The following is a 24,253-nucleotide window of genomic DNA, read 5'->3' on the forward strand; positions in this document are numbered from 1 at the left end:
GAAGCTACATATTTGTGTGAATGTCCATTTACATTTCAAAGAACTCCACCAGAAACCAGAATGAAACTTCAAAGAATGATTTAGATAGCTAGGTTCCCACCCATCATAGGACAAAAATTGTATTAGCTTTCCAGGGCAGTTAGAGCATTACTTTGAATCCAACACGGTATTGTTTTGCTCTCCCTGCATGAAGATCCAACTACTTGCTTGTATAATAAACACATCTACTTTTCAATCTGGCTTCAGCAGTCAAAATGTTACTGAAACCCATGACTTTTGGGTTTCCCCATCATATGTAAACTACACGGATTTTATTATTTATTATTACAGATACTTATATAGCGCCGTCAATTTACGCAGCGCTTTACATACATATATTGTACATTCACATCAGTCCCTAACCCTCAAGGGGTGTACAATCTAAGGTCCCTAATCACATTCATATATATATACTAGGGTCAATTTAGAGAGGAGCCAATCAACCTACCAGCATGTCTTTGGAGTGTGGGAGAAAACTGGTGTACCCGGAGGAAACCCACGCAAGCACAGGGAGAACATGCAAACTCCAGGCAGGTGGTGCCATGGTTGGGATTCGAACCAATGACCCTAGTACTGCCAGGCGGAAGTGCTAACCATTTAGCCACTGTGCTGCTCACATTTTAACAAAACTTATTGCCAATTCCTACCTTTTTTTATTCTGAAGAAATAGCAGTTTGTCTGTATTCATGTACAGAGTGACTAATGGGAATGGTTTATAATTATTAATCAGCTGCAGTACATGCAGGGCTCTGATTAGCAAAGCTGCAAGGTCTGCATCACTTTAGTTGTGATTTCCCTTTGGGAGTATCTCAGGGGTGCCCTAGGCAACATATAAATCGTCTGCCCCCACGGGCACTAACCCACACCCCCCTCCCCCTCCCGCGGAGAGAGCCTGACATTGACCAACAAACCCCTGCACCCCATCTGGGAGAGCCTTCCACTACCCCCCCCCCCACTCATCTTCACAGCATATTTGCTTGCGGTCGGCGCCAAGAGGTTAATATTATTAAAGCGGTAGGAAAGGCCGTGTAAAAAAAAAAAATCTTCCTCCTGCAAGCTAAGAGCATAGTGTTCATGCATTGCATACTAGCATATTATGAAAGATTTGCCTTAAAATGAAGCCCTCCAGCGGTGCGCTGTCCCTGCTGATAGGGCTTCCATCTTCACCCAGTCTTCCTACCAGGTTCACGGGCTCTGGACATTTGAATGGTCAAGTCACTCCAACGCACAAGAGTCATGGCAGCGGCAGTGGTGCATTTAGGTTTTGTACTGCCCTAGGCAACACAAAAATCGTCTGCCCCACGGACATTGACCAACACCACGCCCCCTTCACCCTCCTGCGGACAGAGTCTGACATTGACCAACAACACCCCTGCATTCCACTTGGGAGAGGCTTCCACTACCCCCCCAGCGATAGAGAGAAAGACACTCATCTTCACAGCTCTGGACATCCCCGGGAGCGAGAGCCAGGCTCTACATACACCATAAAACAACCCGCAGCCTATCTTGGATCCCACCTGGTTCCCATGGTGCGCGTGTCCCTTCTTTCATCCCTTCTTCTAGGGGGAGGTGCTGCCCCCCTGAAAATGTCGCCCTAGGCAAGTGCCTCGTTTGCCTTGTGGTAAATATACCCCTGGAGTATCTCACCAAAAATGACATTTTTGTTGCAGGGGATGCTCAAAATCGGATTTGTATCTTAGTGCAGACTTCTGGGAAAATCAGTAAAGCAATCACACAAAGCATGAAATGACATATCTGGGAGGAGTTCTGTACACCATCTGTGTGTACAGAATACCTCCAGGTAGCCATATTGCATTGCATTTTAAAAAAAATGACAGCGCTACAGATTGAAAAGGAAAGGTAATTTTCAATAACATCCAAATACAATATGACTTGTGTAGGAATTGTAGATGTTGCAAATGCAGAAAATGTTTTTTTTCATTTGCCAATTTTATTTTCTACAAACGTGGAGTTACCATTTAAGTTTCAGCAGCACAGTTGCTGGTAAGTGCATATGTGCACGTGAGGCCTAAGGGTTAAATGGGAAAACAAGTCAGAACCATGCATGAAACGCAGGGGAAAGGTCCCCTACCTTTTCTTTCCCAAAATGCACCTGCAGGGCAGCTGTATGGAACAGCATGGTGCTGAAGCAGCATTTGCTTTCACACCCCTGAAAATGTGCTGCGTTTTTAAATGCATAAGGATGTCATTAAGATTTCCACATGTTCCTGCACCCCCAATAGTGTGAACCTAGCCCTAAAGACAGAAGTAACTTTCACTCTTTACACTGCACTGTGAAAACCTCCTCACACTGAGCTTCTAACTCTTGGTTCACATTTCTTTCTTTGATTTCCCAAACATTTATTATTCTCAGTCAGCCTTCGATAACATGCATTCAGCTGGTTTACCTCCTCTTATCTTAATTTATGATGCTACTTTCTAGACAGGTTATATAATAAGCCAATGTTCCTGCTAGGCTTTACTTTACCAGATCAGATCATCAAACGAGCGAAGCTCATTACTCCATACAAAAACTAGCAGGCATATAAGATAATTCTAGGAGAATTGTACAGGCAAAATGTGATGATAAGAATGAATGTCAAACCCCAAACTGTGTGGAGAGAATGGGGGAGTGGTGCTGAACACAATGCCGCGCTCATTTTCCCAAAAATTCACAAGTCGGTTATGAAAATGGTCAGACTAAAATCTCAGTTCTTTCCAGTCATGGAAGGCAGCATATAATCACAAAAAAATGATCTGGTTTAAGGAAACTGTGAAAGAAAACAATCCATTCCAGATGAAGGGCATCATAAACCTTACTTAGCAAGGGTCTTCAAAAGACTTCCGATGAGACTGTTGTAAAGGTCCTATTGTACATAGTCTGGTATGCAGCTGAGGAATACACATCTGTGAGGTTGGCGTTACTGAACTTTCAGAACCAAACTTTACATACAGTCCATAATTTCTACAGTAAAAGGAGCTACTTTCCTAAAAAGAGACTTTGGTGTCCTTTTAGGAAACAGAGATCAGCGGCAATCCTGGGGATCGTTGCTGATTTCCGATCATTAGTGGTTTAGGAAACAGAGATGATCAGCAGAGAACATGTTCTCCACTGATCATCTCAGCACAGATGGCCAGTGTATGAAGGAGCAATGTCAGCCCTTCACTGGCGATCTGTGTTCTCTCTCCAGATTCTCCAGCTCAGAGGTGGAGAATCGGAGGAACCGCAAACGAAGCAGCGATAATCTACCACTGCTTAGTAAACTGTGTGTTTGACTTATCTCTTACTGTAATTTTGCGAGATTGCAGTAAAAGCAGCCGTTTTCTAGCGTTCAGAGCATTTGTAGATCGCTTCTCTCTTCATTCGGAGAAGCAATCTACACCGCTTCATAAAAAGGCATTCAGAAGAGAACTCTCTGCTCTGATAATGCCGGAGAACTGAGCAGCAGTCATTTACCGCTGTATGATAAAAGGACACCTTTGTTTGTAGAAAAGATACCACTCCATTAGAAATTATACCTTTATACAGTATCAAGAGAACATATGTGAACCCCTTGGAATTAACTGGTTTTCCGCAGTAGTTTGCCATTCAATGTGATCTGATCCTCATCCAAGTAACAATAGACAAACAATGTGCTGAAGCCAATACCAAAAAAAATCTCATTTCTTGTGTCTTCATTAAACATTCACAGTGCTGGAGGATTGGAGTTAATAGCTGGTCGCTTTCTTATTTGTGCTGAAGACTGACTGGATCAGTCACTGGTCGTAGGTGGGTGGTTGCATGGCTGGGTAGGGAGAAGTCCCTCCAGTCAGTTGTACCCAATGGTGGATATTGATGGTTATCCCTCTAAAGGTGTGGGCTGCTGCCTTTCTGGTATGGCCTTGAGGTTGTTTCCACACATATACTTGAAATAGTAGAAAAGAAGGAATGCCCAAGGTCCAAAAGAATGCACTTCTAATGGAGGCATTTATTGAGAGTAACAAGTACATCAAGCCAACACGTTTTAGGAGAAAAGACTCTCCCTACTTCAGGGCTGCTGCTGCACGCTAATGAATAGAAACAATTCCCACGTCGCTTATAGATTTTCCAGGTTTCAGAGGAAAAAAATGATGGAGTGACCACTGTTCATTGCTCATTGTTGCCCGTGGAATGACTGTGGTCACTGTAATTTCCTCTGAAACCTGGGAAATCTACACCACCTTCTCTGCTTGAAGCTCTAATCTGTGGGCAGAGCCTCTGCATCATCACATTATAGGAACATTAACCCTGTATTGCACAATGAAGAGGCTGGAGTGTGACCAAAGTTGGTCACAGCTTACAGAGCAGGCTGTGGGGGACCAAACACTGAGCTGGAAGGACCCTGCTGGAACAGGAAATAAGTTATGATTTTGCACCCTATTCATGAACCCCTAGACATAACAAGCATTTACCCTTGAAGGGGGGTGCAGTGCAAGGGAGAATTTTGTTTTATTTCTGAAGATGTGCTTTAAAATCCTTAAGACTTTACTAAACTCAGGAGCCTGCATTCACTATATCTGGTCTCTCACAGTACATGGAAATAGAATTATTTTAGTAAATATAAACTGTTAAATACCTTTTCTCATCAGCAGTATATAGCAGTCTTGTGACTTCTATCACTGTCTGGCCGAGCACTGGTTAAAGCTTGAAGACTGTCCTATGAGGCTGCATAACCTCCTCTATTTGGACAGTGCTGACTGGCCCTGTGCTGATCACCACGCACCCGCCCAAAAAAAAAAAAAAAACTCTCTAGCATTACAGATCAAACTGAGCATGTGCAGAGTGCCTCCTAGGGCTGTGTACTATCAGCAGATGGATTGGGGACTGTGGAAGGGGGGGATCAGAGAAAACAGGATCAAACAGCCTTTTTACACAATGAGGATTAAACCCTTAGGGTCCACAGTGAGTATAACAAGCATGCTTTACTGCATATACAGATTGATTTTACTGTTGTAGATTTAGTAACACTTTAAACTGTTAAAAGATGTGATGGCAGCTATCATGTGTTTAACAGGTTACCTACTTGGCTGTTCTGCTGCACTGATAGTCACTCTCAGTCTGCCAGTGCTGACAATGTTGTCCCCATGACCCCCATTTCTGTGCAGGGTGAGTTTGACCAATTGTCACATTTGGTGACAATGAAGAGCTCTGAAGAGTTACGAGCAGCTGTAATATTTTAGGCACATGGGCTTCTGGGTTTTGGTCTGCTCCAACATGCAGTATCCCTAATGACTAATTATATTAGAAACAAGGAACGAGAGATGAAAAGCCAAATAAGGCTCTACGTACCTGAGGTCTGGTGCGAGGATTCCATCTTATGTAATAGTTTACCCAGAGTTCCAAGTGGCTCAGACTGGCAACTGGATACAGCACATGGTGCTCATAATTCACATAAAAGGGACTGGTAAATTCATCCATGTGGCTATTAATGTAGGACCACAAAGATATAGTCTTGGTTTGCAATTCCTAGAGGAGGAGAAGAGACTTAATGTTCATTTGCATAATGCCACCAGTACAATGAAACATTTGCATTTCATCCCTTAACCAAAGATATCTAAAGAAATGAATAGTAAGGATAAATGGAAACGACACCCTATCTTCTGTTATGCAGTGCTCCTCAACAACACACATACAGATCACCACCTTATATTTGTACTTAAAGTGGTATTAAATCCAAAACCAAAAATATAATATATTGCAATTTACTAATCATTAGATGTGGTGGCTACCTTTGTTTCTTTTTTAGGTTTTTCCTCATCTCTTTTCACCTGGTGATCTGGACAGTAAACATACCTCCTGGATTAGAATGCTCCCTCTCTGGATAAAGGAGTACATGGGAAGATTTACACAGCAGCATTCTCAGTCTGGGGGGAGGGGAGTGTTAGATGCACTAGCAGATTTAAATACACTAAAGGCCCTGTTCACACTGTGTGTAGCAGGAACTTGTTTTGTGTGGACAATACTCACACGATTCCCCATGTCGCACATAGGGCAGTACATTCACATGAATGGGCGGCCCTATGTGTGTCTGTCACAACAAAGAACCTCAGGGACCAAATTTTGGCCCTAAGCCAGGCGCAAGTGTACATGTGCGTTTTGCAGCGATACGTAATTGTGCCAAAATTGCATGACGTTTACAGTGTCATTAAAGACGCATGGCACCCAAAAGGGAGTTGTGCTGCAATTTGGAATCACTTATGTGTGAATGGGGCCGAACACACTTAAGCCAAACTCCAACTAATACATTATAAGCAGTGACACCAATCAGTTTATTTCCTTTTGGGCTAACAGTTTTCCATAAATATAAACTGATCATTGTGATGGTTTGTCTCATCACAGTAGCTGCAGGAGAGCTTGTTCTTTTGAAAAATAACAGACTTTCTAGCTGGATCACCAGACGAAATTAGAAAAAAAGAAAACAAAAAGAAAATGAATGCAGCCATCACATATAAGAATTGATAAGTTGCAATATAATAAAATGTTTGCTTTTAGATTTAATACTGCTTTAAAATAGTTTGACCCAATGTCAAGTCTCAAATGTAGAAAAGTAGCAAGCAAAAACTGTGGTGGTCAAAGTTAGTGACAATAACTGAATTTATACATCATGAAAAGGCTCTGTTCACATTTTAAAGGGTTCAATCCATTAGTTACAATGCTGGAAAGCAGTACTAAAGATTAAAATGTTGATCTTGATTACTTTCCAGGTATAAACTCATGTTTATGTGATCCAAACTCCCAGACATTGCACACCTCAGTGGGAAGAATGTAGCTATGCTAGGGCTAGTAAAATTGTAAATTGTTAGACATCAAAGCTGCAGATTCATTCCATTTTTGGGGTAAAAATGCACTCAATTATACCTAGATGGACATTGGTTCACATGATTACCTTGTCCATGCTAAACAAGTGGATGGAAGAATCTACAGTGCGGCTATTGTATTTTGACAGCCAGCACCCATGGCTATCGGAGTACCCAAACAGTGCCTGCATCTAACTGGATGCAGGCACTATTCAGCCAATAATTCTCTGCCTGGCTCCTGCGAAAAAAGTTGATTTAGGGCCCTTTCACATGAGCACATTCCAATCAATCCGCCACTAACTGGAGCAGAGTGGGCTGGATGACAGGCCCGCGTCGGCCCAGTTTAGCAGAGCAGACCCGGACACAGCCCATTCTGCTCCATGGACGGCCAGGAGTAAAGGAGCTGTCCGTTTACACCTGACTATGTTCCAATCCGATCTGCCTAAACGAAAGACCGCAAATCCATTTCTTTTTTTAGCGGACCAGACTGGACCCGGAGGTAGGTGGATGTAAACAGACTTGTGTCTACCGGTCCATAGGAATACATGGACCCTTTGATAAAGTCCATCTGAAAAACTCACAGGTGGACCCGACTGGATCTCCCATGTAAAAGGGCCTTTAAAAATGCCAAGCTGGATAGTGTCGACAGAGCCACCCACAGAATTAACTTTGGACAATTTGGCCAAAATCTGATACCTTGTATGGTTATTTTTTTTACACAATTAGAATTTGCATTTCATAATAATTTGAAACATTTTGACAATCTTTGTGTACAGAATTACCCCTGGAAATCTTATCCCCTACACGTGTGATTTTTGTACAGTTTTTTTTTTCTGCTCAGATGCAGATTCTCAGCATTGTCCTTGGGTTTGCAGCAGAGTTCCTTCTTCTTTGCTACTACATGTACAAAAGATGATGGGGGTTCTTACATATCTGCAAGGAATGCTGAAAAGCAGGGGCTCTGCGCATTACTATTATGCATGGATTGATCCTATAATTTTGATTGTTTAAGGAATATGGTACAAAGGTCGGTTGTGTAACCATCAAAACACAGTAAGGCACACTGGAGTTTGATAAAAACCTACACTTATATTTTTGTATTTCAATGATTTTTATTAACTTTTTTTAAACAATTTAACAAAGAAGAACTAGAGCACAAGACACGCCCACACAGGGGCTATCAATGGCACATAAAAAATAAAGAGAACAGTGCTATAACACCAGCAATGCAAAAGGCGCGCCAACGTAGGGGCCATCAATGGCACATAAAATACAAAAACAGTGATATAACTCCAACAAAAATTCCAGCCAAAGGCAAGTATCTACCGCCTAATAGAAGCAAACAGGAAACAAAGAAGAAAAAGAGTAAAGAAGGAAGAAGAAAACAAAACCAGAAGCAGGGATCCGGGAACAACAACACCACACAGCATCATAAACCCAGACTAGTGGGGGGGGGGGGGGGTGGGAAAAGCATATGTCAACCACGGCTCCCATATTTTCAAAACATTTCGTTGGGAGTCATTACGAATACTCAACATCTGTTCATTGAGCATCAGATGTCATACTGTCCAGCACCCCCTGAAGAGGGACAGACGGGCCTTTCCAGGCCTGAGCAATCGTTCTAGTGGCTGACAAAAACAAATAGTAAGCCAACGTCTGCTGATGAGCCAACAGGCCCGGTATGGGACAATGAAGCAAAGCATACAGAGCCTCCCGATGTATGGAGAGATAGAACAAGGTTTAAAGAAGGCCAAACACACGAGATCAAAAAACGAAGCAGTCTCGGGCATGACCACCATATATGCAACACATCTCCACGATGGCCGCAACCCTGAAAGCAGCGTCCACCTGGGCTATACGAGCCGGGACCCAATACCAACGAAACAGTACTTTGTATGCTGCCTCCAGCGTGGCTGTATTAAATGAACATTTAGCTATAATCGACCAGGCCTTATTGCAGTCCACCAGATCCATGATCGTCCCCAAGTCACGCTCCCACTGGGCAACATATGATAGAGAAGTACGCACTGAGCGCCTATTTAAGGATGCATAAAGTAGGGAAACGGAAAAATCTAGCCTATGGGACATCCCGTGATTCCCGAAGGGACTTCCAGGTGGGGAAGAATCTAGAGGTCAAAAAGTGTCGCACCTGTGAAAAACCATTGGCCACCCACCAGAGAACGCTCCTGGCTGATCCAAACCCAGCAGAAAAAGAGGATTATTGACAATGGGGATCAAGGGTAGAAAGGGCGACATCAAGCCACTAGAATAGCATACCGAATTCCACACGTGTAGGCCATGGAGCATAATGGGACTCAAATATCCTCAGATGTTGGGCAGGGGGGAGCCATACAAGCATTGATGTCACAATGGGGGCGCAGTTAAGTAGTTCCAAAAGGACCCAGAGTGGGCCATCAGAGGAAGCGTGCAACATAGACGAGGGGGGGCAATCTGGCTCACCTGGTAATACTTAGCTACATTAGGTACCCCAGGACCTCCCTGTGGTCTACGGGCAAAAAGCGTGTTTCTGGAAACTCTGGGGCGTCTGTCAGCCCAGATAAATCGCATAATCCTCGCCTGAATTAACCGGAGAAAATGAGGAGGAACCCGTACTGGGAGGGACCGAAAAAAATACAACAATTTAGGCAGGATAGTCATTCTCACCGAATTAACCCATCCTATCCAGGACACGTGCGGGAATTGCCAAGACTGCATAAAGGAGGATACAGAGCGAAGCAATGGATAATAATTTGCAGCAAACAAAGAGCCATAGGTGGGGGTCAGGTGAATGCACAAGTATTCCAGTGAAGAGGAAGCCTATTTGTAAGGGAAGTGGGATTGCAGGCGTGAAACCAAATCCGAGGCCAGAGTAATATTGAGAGTGACAGTCTTATCCAAATTAATACGGAGACCCGAAATCAATGAAAAAAGCGCAAAAACATGTTGTAAGTTTGGGAGCGTAGTCAACGGATTAGTGAGAGTCAAGAGGGCATTGTACGCAAAAGGATTCAACTTAAATTCCTGTCCTGCGTAAGGAACACCCGATATATTACAATCAGCCCGGAGCACCAAAGCCAGCGGCTCAAGCGCCAGCACAACGAGAAGTTGAGACAAGGGGCAAGGAAGGGATAGATATCCGCCTAACTAAAGGAAGCTGTTGGACATGCATAAATACGTAGTCGATTCTGCAGAAACTATTATGAGGATTTGAATAGAACGTGAAGTTGCGCTCAGTTGGGTGAAGTTCCCTCCAAACGTCTGCCAGCCCCACAAACTGCAGGAGAGAGCGCAAGTCGTGAGAAAGGGCCGCCCCTTGAGCATAGCGCCTATCTAGAGCGGAATTCAAGGTAACATTTGAATCCCCAAAAGAAGAAGGCCCTTGGAGTGTCGGGAAATGATGGTACAAAGATGTGAGAAGAATTTGTGCTGAAAGCGATTGGGAGCGTAATAAGAAACAAAAGCGACCTCCTGATCCCAGAGGGTGCCCTGCAAGAGCAAGTAACTGCCTGTGGGGTCCACTATATTCCGAGCACAGGTGAAAGGGAGATTGCGTTTGAAGGTCATCAGAACACCCAGTCCTTTCTCAGGAGCCAAGGCCGTGTAAAAGCTGGGATAATGAGATGACCGATACCGTGGAGCTGAGGACTGGGCAATCCTGGTTTCCTGCAAGCATACCACGTCAATTTATTGAAATGTGAGGTAATAAAAAACTTTAGACTGCTTCTGAGGTGAGTTAAAGTCTTGGATATTTTGTGAATGTATTTTTAAAGGGGGCGATGTCATGGCAGGATAGGTGGCCCAATCACAGAACATTATCAGTACTGGGGATGCCTAAAAGGCCAAACTCACAGTCCCATCAAAAGATTCAGCGGTGAAGCACAATGTAGGAAGTCCTGGATACAACTTCATCCTGGGGAAGAACAGGTTGGACTTGATCATAGGGGAGTCCGAGGGAGGGCCCTCTTCTGGTTGGATGCCTTCTCTCAGAGACGGCCCAGAGGAAGCAGCCTCGCCTGAGATCCAGATGAATGTGTTGGACTCTGCGCAGCACCTCCTGGCAGGATAAGATGCAAGGATTCCAGAAGAGAGTGGGCTTCCTCCGGCGTGGTAATGGAGTGGCTATGGTCCAGGTAGTTGAAAGTGAGGCTGAACAGAAAGCCCCATGCGTATTTGATTCTGCGATTTACCAGGACCGAGGTGAAGGGCTTCAACTGGCGATGCTTCTGCAGAGTGATCTGGGAGAGGTCCAAGAAGAGATGATAATGATGACCCTGGAAACTGAGGTCTGGGTTGTTCCTGGCAGCCAAGAGAATGGTTTCCTTAGTGCCATAATAGGTGATTTTGATGATAATGTCTTTTGGGGGCCCCTCCGGCCATCTGGGACCCAATGCACAATGTATGTGATCAAATTCGAGATGGTCAATGGGAATGGTGGGGGTCAGCTCCTGAAACAGAGCAGTAGCAGTTGAGGTGAGATCCATAATGGATTCTGGAATACCCCGTAAGCGCAATTTGCAGCGGAGGGAGCGGTTCTTGAAATCTTCAAGCCGGAGCAGCGCGTCTACCAATTCTTTCTTAAGGTCACACAGATCCTGCTCATGGCTTTCAATGACTGTGGCCCCAGCGTCCATTTTATCCTCAAGATCGTTTGTCTGATTGTGCAGCTAATTTCTTGTGAGAGACGTTCTGCCAGCTTGGAAGTAGCGGAGGACAATTCCATCTGCATCATCAACTTGAAGCTATCCAGGAGCTCAGTATCCCTCAGGGCCGGTGCAGGGGTGCCTCTGACTCAGTACCCATATCCTCGGCGAGATCCGGTGCACCCGCAGCCCCCGTTTTCTTCCCCATCAGGGTGGTCGGGGAGGCAACAATCCGGGGGGGGGTTAAAGGGCAGCTGGCTGACCCCCTGAAAGCCAGCAAATCAGCCAATGTGTTCTTTTATAAAAATATAATTATAGGGGGGGCGCTCGTGAGCAGTGTCCAGGATGGCTGCTCGGTAGGCGCACTCCTCGCCTACCGAGCAGCCATCCTGGGCGCTGCTCACGAGCACCCCCGCCCCTATAATTATATTTTTACAAAAGAACATGAAAGTAGAAGGACGGAAAATGGCCAGGAACAGCCAACAATCAAATCACAAGAGTGTCAACAGCAACTGGCTCAAAGCTTGTTGTCCAGTACTGATAATCTTGCTCATATGGTGATTGAGAATGGAACTGCTCTATGAGGGAACTGTGAACTAGAGGCTGAATGTTACTTGTGCAAAGAGTTAAAGGGGTTCTAAAGGCGGAAGGTTTATTTTTTGTACCTTAATGCATTCTCTGCATTAAATTGGTTGTAAAACCTTACATACCCAGTGACTGGCCTCAGGTGATGCACAGAAATGAAACAAATCCCTAATTAATTACTATCTGCAGTCTTCTCTACATCCGTTCAGAGTGCAGAATTTACAAAGCTTGTCTGAGAGTTCAGGAAAAAAAGGAGATGGAGAGCTGAAATTACACTCAACAAGGAGAGCTCTTACAGCTGATTGGAGGGAAGAGACACACCCCCTTCCATCCAGCTCACCGGAACAGAGCTGAGGCTGTCAATTTGCTGGAGGTCTCTCCCTGTCACCATTTTTCCTTGTCAGAAGCGATTTATGCTGATAACAGAGGAACAAAGTAGCAGACAAAAATCACACTTAGTGCTCTGGATTGAGAAGTGTACACTATAAAGGGATATGCTTTGTTCATATTTCATGCCTGAGGTTTACAACCACGTTAAGGTAAAAAAGCAAGAATCAATTTAAAGAACTAGGCTGCAACTTGAAGAGAAGGACCTCCAGGGTGATATTCTCTGAAATATTACCTGTGCCATGCGCAACTCAGGAAAGAGAGGGGGAGATTAGAGAACTCCATGCATGGCTAAAGACCTGGCATAAGAGGGAAGATTTGAGTTTCTAGAGCACCGGGCTGACTTTTCATTGGGGTGCAACCTATATGCTAGAGATGGTTTTCACCTAAATGGAAGGGGGTCTGCTGTGCTGGGGGAGAGGTTTATGGGAAGGCTGGAGGATCGAGGGGAGAGGGAGAATTAGATAATGAGATAGACAGATCAGACAGAGGTCAGTACTTATTGGTAGGTGGAATTGGGAAAGATGGGGGGGGGGGGTCTATGGCAGATAAGAAGGTTCCCATGTTACAAACAATGAGTGAAATCAGTACCATTTGTATGAAAATAAAAAAATATGCAAAATACGAGTGCACAAGGTGTCAATGTATTAAAGTGTTTGTTCACCAATGCCAGAAGTCTGCCAAGCAAAGTAGGTGAGTTGGAAGCTTTGTTTCACAAAGAGAATTATGATTTAATTGGTATTGCTTAATCTTGGCTGCATTCTTCACATTATGGGCCATTGATATTCCTGGCTATGTTCTCTTTCGGAGAGACAGGGTAAATAGGAACGGTGGTGGTGTCTGTTTCTATGTATAGAAAATTGATCTCAGAGCGAGTGTGAAAGAGGACCTAGTTGATGGAGATAGTGATGAGACTCAATGAGATGAGAATGTGATGAGAATCAATATGGGTGGAACTGCACATGGGGGTACGGACTGCAAAGGTAATCATTGGAGGTTTTTTTATAGGCCTCCCAGTGTTAATGAGGAGGTGGAGACTCAGCTCCTTGCACAGATCGAAAGGGCTGCAAAGGCTGGGGCAGTGATAATAATGGGGGATTTTAACTGCCGGGAAATTGACTGGAGTAATGGTACTGCAGGAACAGTTAAAGGGCAAACATTTTAAAACCTACTACAGGACAATTTTATGGTACAGTTGATAGAGGCCCCTATTAGGAATGACGCATTGCTGGACCTGGTAATCTCAAACCATGCAGAGCTTATTATGAATGTCCATGTAAAAGAACATCTGGGTAGCAATGACCATTAACCTGATTTAATTTATTGTTAGCTGTAAACAACAAGCACATACGGGAAAAATAAAAATGCTTAATTTTAAGAGAGCTAATTTTGCAAGGCTGAGAGCTGCTCTCCAAGACTTAGACTGGGAGGGAATATTAGCATCAATGAACACAACACAGAAATGGGAGTTCCTCAAAAAGACTGTATGTGAACACACTGCAAAATATATGCCTATGGGCAACAAGTTTAAAAGGCTAAAAATCAAACCTATGTGGCTTACGGCCAAAGTTAGAAAAGCTAAAGATAATAAGAAAAGAGCTTTTATTAAATATAAAAATGAAGGAACGCAATCATCATTTAAACATTACAAAGAATATAACAGAATATGCAAAAAGGAAATAAAGGCCGCAAAAAATGAAAACAAATGACAGATTGCAAAAGATAGCAGGACCAACCCCAAAAAATTATTCAAATATATGAATAGTAAAAAGGTCCGGTCCAAGCATGTAGGCCCTTTCCAAAATAATCTAGAGTGGGTGACTGCAGACAAAGAGAAGGCAAATTTATTTAATACCTTCTTCAGCTCTGTGTACACAAAGGGGCATGGGGGACCTCTTGTCCATAATGGGCATGGTATTGACACAGCTCCAGATGATCCACATTGGCTCACAATTGATATGATCCAAAAATATTTAGACAGAATAAAGGTGAATAAATAATCTGGACTGGATGGTATACACCCACAGGTCCTTAAAGAATTGAGCTCTGTCATTTCAAAGCCATTGTTTCTAATGTTTAGGGACTCTTTAATGAGTGGCATAGTACCACTGGATTGGCGTAAGGCCAATGTGGTGTTAGTTTAACTTCTATAGTTGGGAAGATACTGGAGAGTTTAATAAAAGACCAAATAGATGAGTTCTTGCTGGAAAAAAAATAATTTAAGCAACAGACAGCATGGATTCATGAAAGACAGAAGTTGTCAAACATCGGATTTCTTTTTATGAGGTGGTGAGCAAAACCCTGGACAGAGGGGTGGCGGTGGACGTGGTATACTTGGACAGAGGAGTGGTGGTGGACGTGGTATACTTGGACAGAGGGGTGGCAGTGGACGTGGTATACTTGGACAGAGGGGTGGCAGTGGACGTGGTATACTTGGACAGAGGGGTGGCAGTGGACGTGGTATACTTGGACAGAGGGGTGGCAGTGGACGTGGTATACTTGGATTTTTTAAAAGCGTTTGACACAGTTCCCCACACACGGCTAATGTGTAAGGTAAAGTAAACAGGCTTGGAAAAATCTGTATGTAAATGGGTAGAAAACTGGCTAAAAGATCGTATTCAGAGAGTAGTGGTTAGTGATTCATACTCTGGATGGTCTAGGGTTGTCAGTGGTGTACCCTAAGTTTCAGTGTTGGGACCCTTACTTTTTAATATATTTATAAATGATATAGGGTCTGGGATTAAAAATACCATTTCAGTCTTTGCAGATGACACCAAGCTGTGCAGTGGAATAACGTCCTTTCAGGATGTCTTCAACTTACAAGCCGACCTCAATGCACTGTTTAATTGGGCAACTATGTTGCAAATGTGGTTTAATGTTGATAAATGTAAGGTTCTGCACTTGGGGGCTAAGAATATGCATGCATCATACATACTAGGGGGAGTACAACTGGGGGAATCAATGGTGGAGAAGGATCTGGGGGTTCTGGTAGATCACAAGCTTAATAATGGCATGCAATGCCAAGTTGCGGTCTCTAAGTGAGCAAAATCCTCTCTTGTATTAAAAGAGGTATAGACTCCAGAGAGAGAGAGAGAGAGATATCATATTACCCCTGTACAAATCATTAATAATACCTCATCTGGAATATGCTGTTCAATTTTTGGCACCAATTCACAAAAAGGACATTTGGGAACTGGATAAAGTACAGAGAAGGACAACCAAACTGATACGAGGCATGGAGGAGATCAGCTATGAGGAAAGATTAGAGGAACTGAATTTATTCTCTCTTGAGAAGAGGAGATTAAGGAGGGATATGATCAACATGTATAAATACATCAGTGGTTCATATAGTGAACTCGGTGTAGAGTTATTCGTCCTGAGGTTATCACAGAGGACAAAGGGGCACTCTTCATGTCTGAAGGAAAATACATTTTTATCTCCAAACACGGAAAAGTTTCTTCACAGTGAGAGCTGTGAAAATGTGGAATAGATTCCCTCAAGAGTTGGTTCTGGCCAGCTCAGTGGATTGCTTTAAAAAAGGCCTGGATTATTTCTTGTATACACAGAATATAATTGGTTACTATTGATCGGTAAAGTTGATCCAGGGAATATCCGATTGCCTCTCAGGGGATCAGGAAGGAATTTTTTCCCAGCAGGTGCAAAGTAGATCCTGCTTTGCTGGTTTTTTTGCCTTTCTCGGGATCAACTGTGGGTGAAGGATTATAAATTTTTTTTTTTCAATGGATGAACTGTATGGACTTTTATCTTTTTTCAGTCAGACTAACTATGTAACCTTCTGCATGCACCCCTCCTCCTCATACTTACCCGAACCCAATCTTGATCCAGCCATTGGTTCCTGCTGCTATCAATCACAGCCAGTGAGGAGGGAGAAGGGACGGGGCTGAGCCACTGTGTGTGTGTGTCTTATGGACACACAGAGCTGGCTCGAGAGTATGCACAAGTGCCCCCAAAGCAAATGGCTTGTTATGGGGGCATTCAGAGGGGGGGAACCAGAAGAAACCAAAAATAAGAGAAATATTGCACAAAGCAGGTATGTATGACATGTTTGTTATTTTAAAGAAAACAGATCAAAGCCTTTGCAATCACTTTAAGTGCCATTTAAATCTGCATTAATATAATTTGTGACAATAAACATCATCTAATACTCTTACAGTTTTAAGTGGAGAATCTTCTACAAATTCTCACATTGCTAAATAGTCACCAACACAGGTTGATCTGAAGCTGGAACACAATCGGGACCTGTACAGGAGTCTCAAATGGACTACTAAAATGGCCTACTACATGTTCAAAATCTGTATGGGGTCAAAGGGCGCAATGCACAGTAGTGCTCAGCAAAGAATCCACTCTAAGCCCCTGCCTTTATTTATACACCCCCTGCCCATAGAAGCAGTATCACTGAACAACAGGGTGGAAGGAAAACACAACGACCAATGTGTTTTAGTGGAGAGTCAGTTCAGGTTATCAACAGTAAGGCACCAATTCTACCTACTGAGCCAGACAGCAATTAATATTTTCATAATGAAATAATCCAGGAGAGACAAAGGACAAAATAGACACATTAATTACCACTGAAACACATTTCCTCTAATGGTAAAAGGCTTTGTATAAAAAAATGTGAAAATGATAAATTAAGACCATCCAATGCACCTTAAATAGAATACACTGCAATGGCCAGTAACCGCAATATGAGAATCTCATCTTGGTGCAGCTGAAAGCAGGTCTGTCTTAACATCCAATATTCTGGACACATTATGAACAGAGAAGGTGGGAAGAATATTAATGAATCTGCATCAATGCTGAGAATCTCAAGTAAATACTTGAGCTCCATCTTGTGGCAAACACAATGATTTACATAGTAGATTTCATCAATCACGCAGATGCAATTCAAATGCAGGCCACAGGGGTCTGATACTGGGGCTTTCCGGATGAGTCACTGTTATGGCAGTGAAAATGACCACGCAGAAAGTAGAAGCTAGAAACCGCTAGCTAGGAGTGCCATGGCTACTAGCTTAGCAAGGGTTGTTGATTAAATAAATAAATTAAAAACAAACACGCCATCGCCAAGCATCCTTTACGGATCAGATTGCATTAAAAAACAGTCAAAACACAGGAGCAGAAGATACATCAGTTGGAAAAAAAAAATAGACATGTCCTTCGAGTTCAAGTAACTAAAAAAAAACAACAACAAAAAAAAACTTGCATCCACAGACCCACAGTTGATCTAGATCAGTGGTCTCCAAACTGAAATCTTCCCACACACACACACTGGGGCACCTTTCCTCCCATAGACACCAATAATGGGGCACTATTCCTCCCACTGACACCAATGATGGGGCACTATTCCTCCCACTGACACCAATGATGGTGCACTATTCCTCCCACTGACACCAACGATGGGGCACTATGTGGGCAGCACAGTGGCTAAATGGTTAGCACTTCCGCCTGGCATTACTAGGGTCATTGCTTCGAATCCCAGCCACGGCACCACCTGCCTGGAGTTTACATGTTCTCCCCGTGCTTGCATGGGTTTCCTCCGGGTACTCCGGTTTCCTCCCACACTCCAAAGACATGCTGGTAGGTGAATTGGATCCTGTCTAAATTGTACAGATTGTACACCCCTTGAGGGTTAGGGACTGATGCGAACGTACAATATACATGTAAAGCGCTGCGTAAATTGACTGCGCTATATAAATACCTGAAATAAATAAATATTCCTCCCACTTACACCAGCAATGGGGCACTATTCCTCCCACTGACACCAACGATGGGGCACTATTCCTCCCACTGACACCAGCGATAGGGCACTATTCCACTGACACCAGCGATGGGGCACTATTCCTCCCACTGACACCAACGATGGGGCACTATTCCTCCCACTGACACCAACGATGGGGCACTATTCCTCCCACTGACACCAGCGATAGGGCACTATTCCACTGACACCAGCGATGGGGCACTATTCCTCCCACTGACACCAGCGATGGGGCACTATTCCTCCCACTGACACCAGCGATGGGGCACTATTCCTCCCACTAACACCAGCGATGGGGCACTACTCTTCTTACTGACACCAGCGATGGGGCACTACTCCTCCCACTGACACCAATAATGGGGCCCTATTCTCCCACTGATACCAACAATGGGGCACCATTCCTCCCACTGACATCAACAACGGGGCACCATTCCTCCCACTGACACCAACAATGGGGCACTATTTCTCCCACTGACACCAACAATGGGGAATACTTTGTTCTACTGATAACAAAAAGGGGGCACTATTTTCCCCCTAATACCAAAGACTGGGCATTGTTTACTCTCACTGGGCACAGTCCAGCCCCCCAGTAAACTGACCCTTTCTTTAAAAAGTTTGGAGATCCCTGATCCAGATTTACAAACTGCTATAAAACAGATAAAGGTCATGGACCCAACTCAGAGTGCCATTGAAAGAACCTTCATAGAGGTAAGATGCATCTGCAGGGGCCTGGACATCCACCTGATAGAACTTGGAGAAAGTGTGAACTGAAGACCAGGTGGCAACCTTACAAAGCTGAGCAACTAATGCTTGATGTCGGAATGCCCAGGAAACCTCCACTGATCTGGTGGAGTCAGCATGTAAGGGTACTGAAAGTAACATCCTTTAAAGTGTAAACTCATATGAGGAGTTGTCTTATCCAACCAGCAGCAATAGTAGGCTTGAAATCAGGGTGTCCTTTTTGAGATCCTGTTGGCAAGAAAAAGAGTTAAATTTTTGGACAGAGGTTGTGGCTTTCAGTAAACTCTGATGGCTCTATGTCCAAATAAAGGAGGGCAATTTCCTTGGGATGCTTAAGAGCAGGGCACAAGGAAGGAAGGAAGGGCAAAGTCCTCATTAAGGTGGAAGGCTGAAATCACCTTAGAGAAAAAAAAAGGTTCTTGGACATAAGACCACTTTATCCATGTAAAGAATTAGGAAGGGCTCCTTACAAGAGAAGGCTGCTAAATGAAAACACATCTGACAGACGTGATAGCCAACAAAGAGGACAACTGACAGGAGAGATCACCCAAGGGGAGTTCCCTAATGGGTTAAAATGGTCATTCTGCTGGGTAGAGAGAACCAAGTTGTGATACCAAGGAAGTACAAGGTGCTGTAATCGGGGGTCTGATCCATGAGTTCCGTAAGATACCTTGAACAATGTTTTTTTTTTTCCAAGAAAGAGTGAAACAAAAGATATCTGGAATTGAATGGACAAGGCCGAAACCTGGCCAGTAAGAGTACTTAAAGACAAGTTTTGATCAAGTCCGCACTGTTGGTAAGCTAGAATTTAAGGTGCCAAGTAGTTTCTGGGATTGAAATGCCTATGTTCATACAAGGCGAAAAAGGATCTCCTAGTAGAGTAGTAGATTTTTCTCGAAGTGGCTTTGCCTAATGTGGGAAAGTGAGAGTCATATAAATCCCTGTCCTGCAAGACCTGGGCTTCAACAACCATGTCTTTAAAATCAGTGACTGAGAGGCAGGATGGTGCAAGGGGCCATGAGACAGCAGGTCTCGCCTGTTAGGAAGAATCCAGGGATTCTCTCCTAGATGTTTGATTATGTCTGTGTACCAGTTCCTTCTGGGCTGCTTTGGTGCAATAGGAATCATCAATTCTTTCTATCATTGGAAAATTATTAGGAAATGTCTTCTTGGACTGTGCAGGTCTCTTATGGTGGTCATACACACTTTGATTGATTTTTTTTTTTTTAAACAAATTGATCTGCAATCCAATCAAAACCGAATAGAGATAACTTTGCTGCCATTAGATTTAGACTCAATACCAGATTGGATCTGATCACACTGAGTTGATCGGCCAGGGAGGGAAATTGTCAATCATCTTGCATCAATCAGCAGCATTGAGATACTTTGTTTATGAATAATACAATCCTATTTTGATCAATCCGATTATGAGATTACATGGTGGAAACAGAGATGCAAGCGATGATTTACGATCCTAAATTGCGATCATATCTTAACTATCAATCGGAATCTACTTCCCCATGTGTGGCATTTTGATTAAGTTGTTGTCTATAAATCGATTCTTCCAATTGGAAAAGACATAGATCATTTATCAAAACATGTATGACTACCATTAGTACCTAGAGGAGCACAGCGAGACTAAGGAGAATAAAGTGCGACTACACCAAGGCTGTTAAGCACAGCAGAAGTGAGCAATCTGCATTGGCATATTACAAGCAGCCATAGCATAAAGAGTATAGGAAGCGGGGATGGGGGGGAGGGGTGAAAAATCTTCCATGACTTCTTCTAACACTGCCTTTGGGTCTTCTCCAGAGTTTTCCACATCTACCTATTCTGAAGTAGATAGTTCTATTTCTGACTCAGGTAGTGAAGCTGGTGGAAGAAGCCTGTTGCTTTTGCGCTCTGGAAAATGATAGCTGAAGCCGTTGGTGGTCCCAGATATTCTGACATAATTATACAGAAACCTGACATATTCAAATACAGCCAGAATTGTATGCAGAAACTGTGTTAAAATAGTGTCCTGATCCAATGCAAGGGAACAAATGTCACTATGAGTGCTTTGTAGCACATCAGCAGAGGGAATGTTTGACTCAGCTTTTGCTGCAGTTTCCTTGCACCTGGTTTCCTCCATTGCTATCAGTAAGGGTATTCACCTATGAGGTACTCGTGAAGTAGGGTGCGAGAATGGGGTAAGCATGTGCAAAGAAGGATACAATGCAACCCAGGTGTCGACTGTTCTAAAGCAAATTCCTTATGGCAAAAAGAGCTGGAGGAAGTGCCAGAATCCTACCTGGACAGAAGAGGTAGCAATAGTGAGATCTATGGTGTGATGTGATTCTTAGTCATCCACCTGAGACTTTACTCTGAATAGTGGAAAGGTTAGTGAGTTTGAAAATGTAAACTCAATAAATGAAGTCAACCATAATTCCCCGTTTCTTGATAATGTAGAGTTAACATAATAAATACTATTCACTAATAATTGTACTGCAAATAGTGGAGATATCAAGGCTCATACTTGTTATAAAGCTACAGTAATTGACCAGCAATGTGAAAAGGTAAGAAGGATTCAAAATGTTATTGGACCCTGTAGGGGTCTAGGCTTTGCCCATCATGGTGGGCATGGCCCCTTAGGAGTCTTCAGGATCTGGGATCCATAGGAATGGACCAAAGACTTAAACCTGTATAGCACCCTGAGCCTAACTACACATGAAGAACTAAATGCGGAGATGAGCACCCAAGCAGGATTCAGTGAAACAATATTACAGGCTCTCCCCACAGTATGGGGTTCAGGTACAATTTCTAAGCGATTACCGTGGTTGTACCAATCCAGATGCACTGCTTCCTACTGTTATAGTAGAAGGCAGTGAAGAGTCGATTGAAGAACACAAAGTAAATAATTATTAGTTAAATGCAGAACCTTAAAAGGTCACTAGAAAAAAACTGAGCGCTCATGGAGTTGGGTTATAGGGGTACGCCCAAGGAAGGTGTGTCCAATCACCTAAAAGGTAGCAGCCTATAACCCGGGATCTATGAATATCCAGCCTGTGTCCTGTACAGTACTGTACGATAAAGATATACTTTGAATGGACTTCACCAAAAGAACTTTTGTGTAAATGCTGTCCGTTGGACCCCTGTTCTGTAGCAATAAACCCTTTCTAGCTAGCTCAGCCATATGGCACTAACCAGGCTTCTTCAGGTGAGGAGAAAGCACAGATTATAGCATACCTGAATGATAAACTGCAAAAGTAATGCTACACAGTTGACACAAAATTGAATCAGTGCTACAGTGGACCCTTAAAACCACTCTGACTTTGGATTTATAGAGAGAGACTTATCACTAGGACAGAGTACTGTCATGAGGCAGATGTAATTCTATGCGAATACCAATTATCAGAAACTCTATTTCCAAGGGATAGTCAGAGGTCCAATCAGCACTTTCCTTCAATAGTGATTGTACGCTTCATGCATCGTGGGTTTCCACACTCTGTACTCAAGAAAACAGTTTAAACCTAATAATAGTGATGCAAAGTCCAAACATAGGTAAAATTGACATGCCAGCAGTAGATGGATTTAGGATCTGCTAGTATGATGTTCTTCTCATAGTGCAAAACTCTACAGACTGAAAATGATTTCTGCACAGTGAGGGAGATTTACTAAAGCTGGTTCACTCAGCCTCGTGCACCTGTACATGGTAGCCAATCAGCTTCTAACCTCAGCTTGTTCAATAAGCTTTAGCAATAAAACCTGGAAGCTGATTGGTTTCCATGAAGAAGTACAAGAGAATCTGAGGGAACCAACTTTAGTAAATAAATCCCAGTGTGCTTTTATGCGGCTGTTTTGGCTTCTGGACAGAAGAAAGTTGACATTTATTTAGTAATGGCCCCTCCCCTCTTAGAATGTAAGCTCAAAGGAGCAGCGCCCTCCTAACCCTCTTATATTGAACTGTATCATTGCTGTATTGTCTCCCTTTATATTGTAAAGCATTGAGCAAACTGTTGGCACTATATAAAACCTGTTTAATAATAATAATAATAATAATAATAATAAATCATTTTCTAAAGACCTGGAAACACTCTGAGAGGTATTGGTTCTAGATTCAGTTTTGCAGGCACCAACTTCCCAGCTGAATGTACCACTTTAAGGCAGTTAATGGGAATGGCGTAAAACATTAGAATTCTATAATATTTAGTAATAATTTAATATCTATATATGGAAAGGAATACATACCTCTTTCACTTTCTGTTGCTCACTGTTATACAAGAATGTCCCAAACAAGCAGCTATAGAGGTGGTCAAGAATGGTGACGAGGAAAAGTTCATTAAATTCAAAAGCTGCAGGAAACTAGAAAAAAAAAAAGAAAAAAACTTTACAAAGTCACACCGATTTGAAGTGCACCTGCAATACAGCGAAAATACAGTAAGCCAGCTAGCATAAAGTATGTACTTTAAGGAGTTATATACAGTATTAAGCACCTGACAGCACCACTCAGCCATGAATTCCTAGACAAATATTAAATTACTGAAAACATCCATATTTACATAAGTTACATTCCTTTATCCCATCATTTCGGAGATTCAATTAATGAGACTGGCAATGGTACATGCGTGTTGTGTCACCAGAAAAAGTATCCCCAATGTAAGATTTCTGGTAACTTTCTGTTTTGGTGAAAATTCAAAAATGAATGGCGATGATCACTAGGACAAATAGAAACGTTGAATCTCCACAACGAGGACACAGAAGAAAATAAAAAATGTTTTGGCTTTGGATACACTTTAACTTTTGAAAGCAGGAGACTGAACCTTAAAGCAAATTTCAATAACTCCTTATTCAACTCCAATAACTCTCAATGGATGTTTCAAAAGCTTGTACATATTTGAAGAAATTGGGACATGAATACTATTTACATACTTTATTTTTTCACTGCTCTAAATTAAGGTGGACTTACATTTCAGAGCCTGCACGTATCTTGGTCTTCTGCTACACTTTTCATGTTTTGAGCGATTTTATCAGCATGCCAAAGGCATTTTCTTTGCAGTTCATGTGTGTAACATGTAGCAGGCTGTGCAGAACCACATAACAGTCGAATATGTTTACTCCTGTCTATGCTTAGCTAATTTAAATAAATATATAGTAATGCACACTACCTTTCACAGCATCCCAAATATGTTTTTTTTTCTATCCAGGATGCAGTGGCTGGGGTCAACGCAGCTGAACATTCATTGGGAAACTATTTGATCAGCAAGGTTTTGGGGCATCCATCTACCTCATTTCT

At 42.9% G+C, this 24,253-nt stretch overlaps 1 protein-coding gene across 8 annotated transcripts in view; it reads right to left on the reverse strand.

Moving 5' to 3' along the window:
* Positions 1–24,253, reverse strand: part of MTMR1 (myotubularin related protein 1) — a 146,697-nt gene that overhangs the window by 14,021 nt on the left and 108,423 nt on the right. For all 8 annotated transcript variants that reach the window (XM_089684942.1, XM_089684940.1, XM_089684939.1 and 5 more), the window contains 2 exons: positions 23,209–23,322; positions 5,348–5,524 (listed from right to left, as the gene is read on the reverse strand). In XM_089684942.1, the coding sequence (XP_089541068.1) occupies positions 5,348–5,524; positions 23,209–23,322 (291 nt within the window). The remainder of the gene's footprint in view (positions 1–5,347; positions 5,525–23,208; positions 23,323–24,253) is intronic.

This window comes from Staurois parvus, unplaced genomic scaffold, assembly GCF_062004578.1.
Source record: "Staurois parvus isolate SC_StPar_1 unplaced genomic scaffold, SC_StPar_1.0 ptg000361l, whole genome shotgun sequence".
Classification (NCBI taxonomy): domain Eukaryota; kingdom Metazoa; phylum Chordata; class Amphibia; order Anura; family Ranidae; genus Staurois; species Staurois parvus.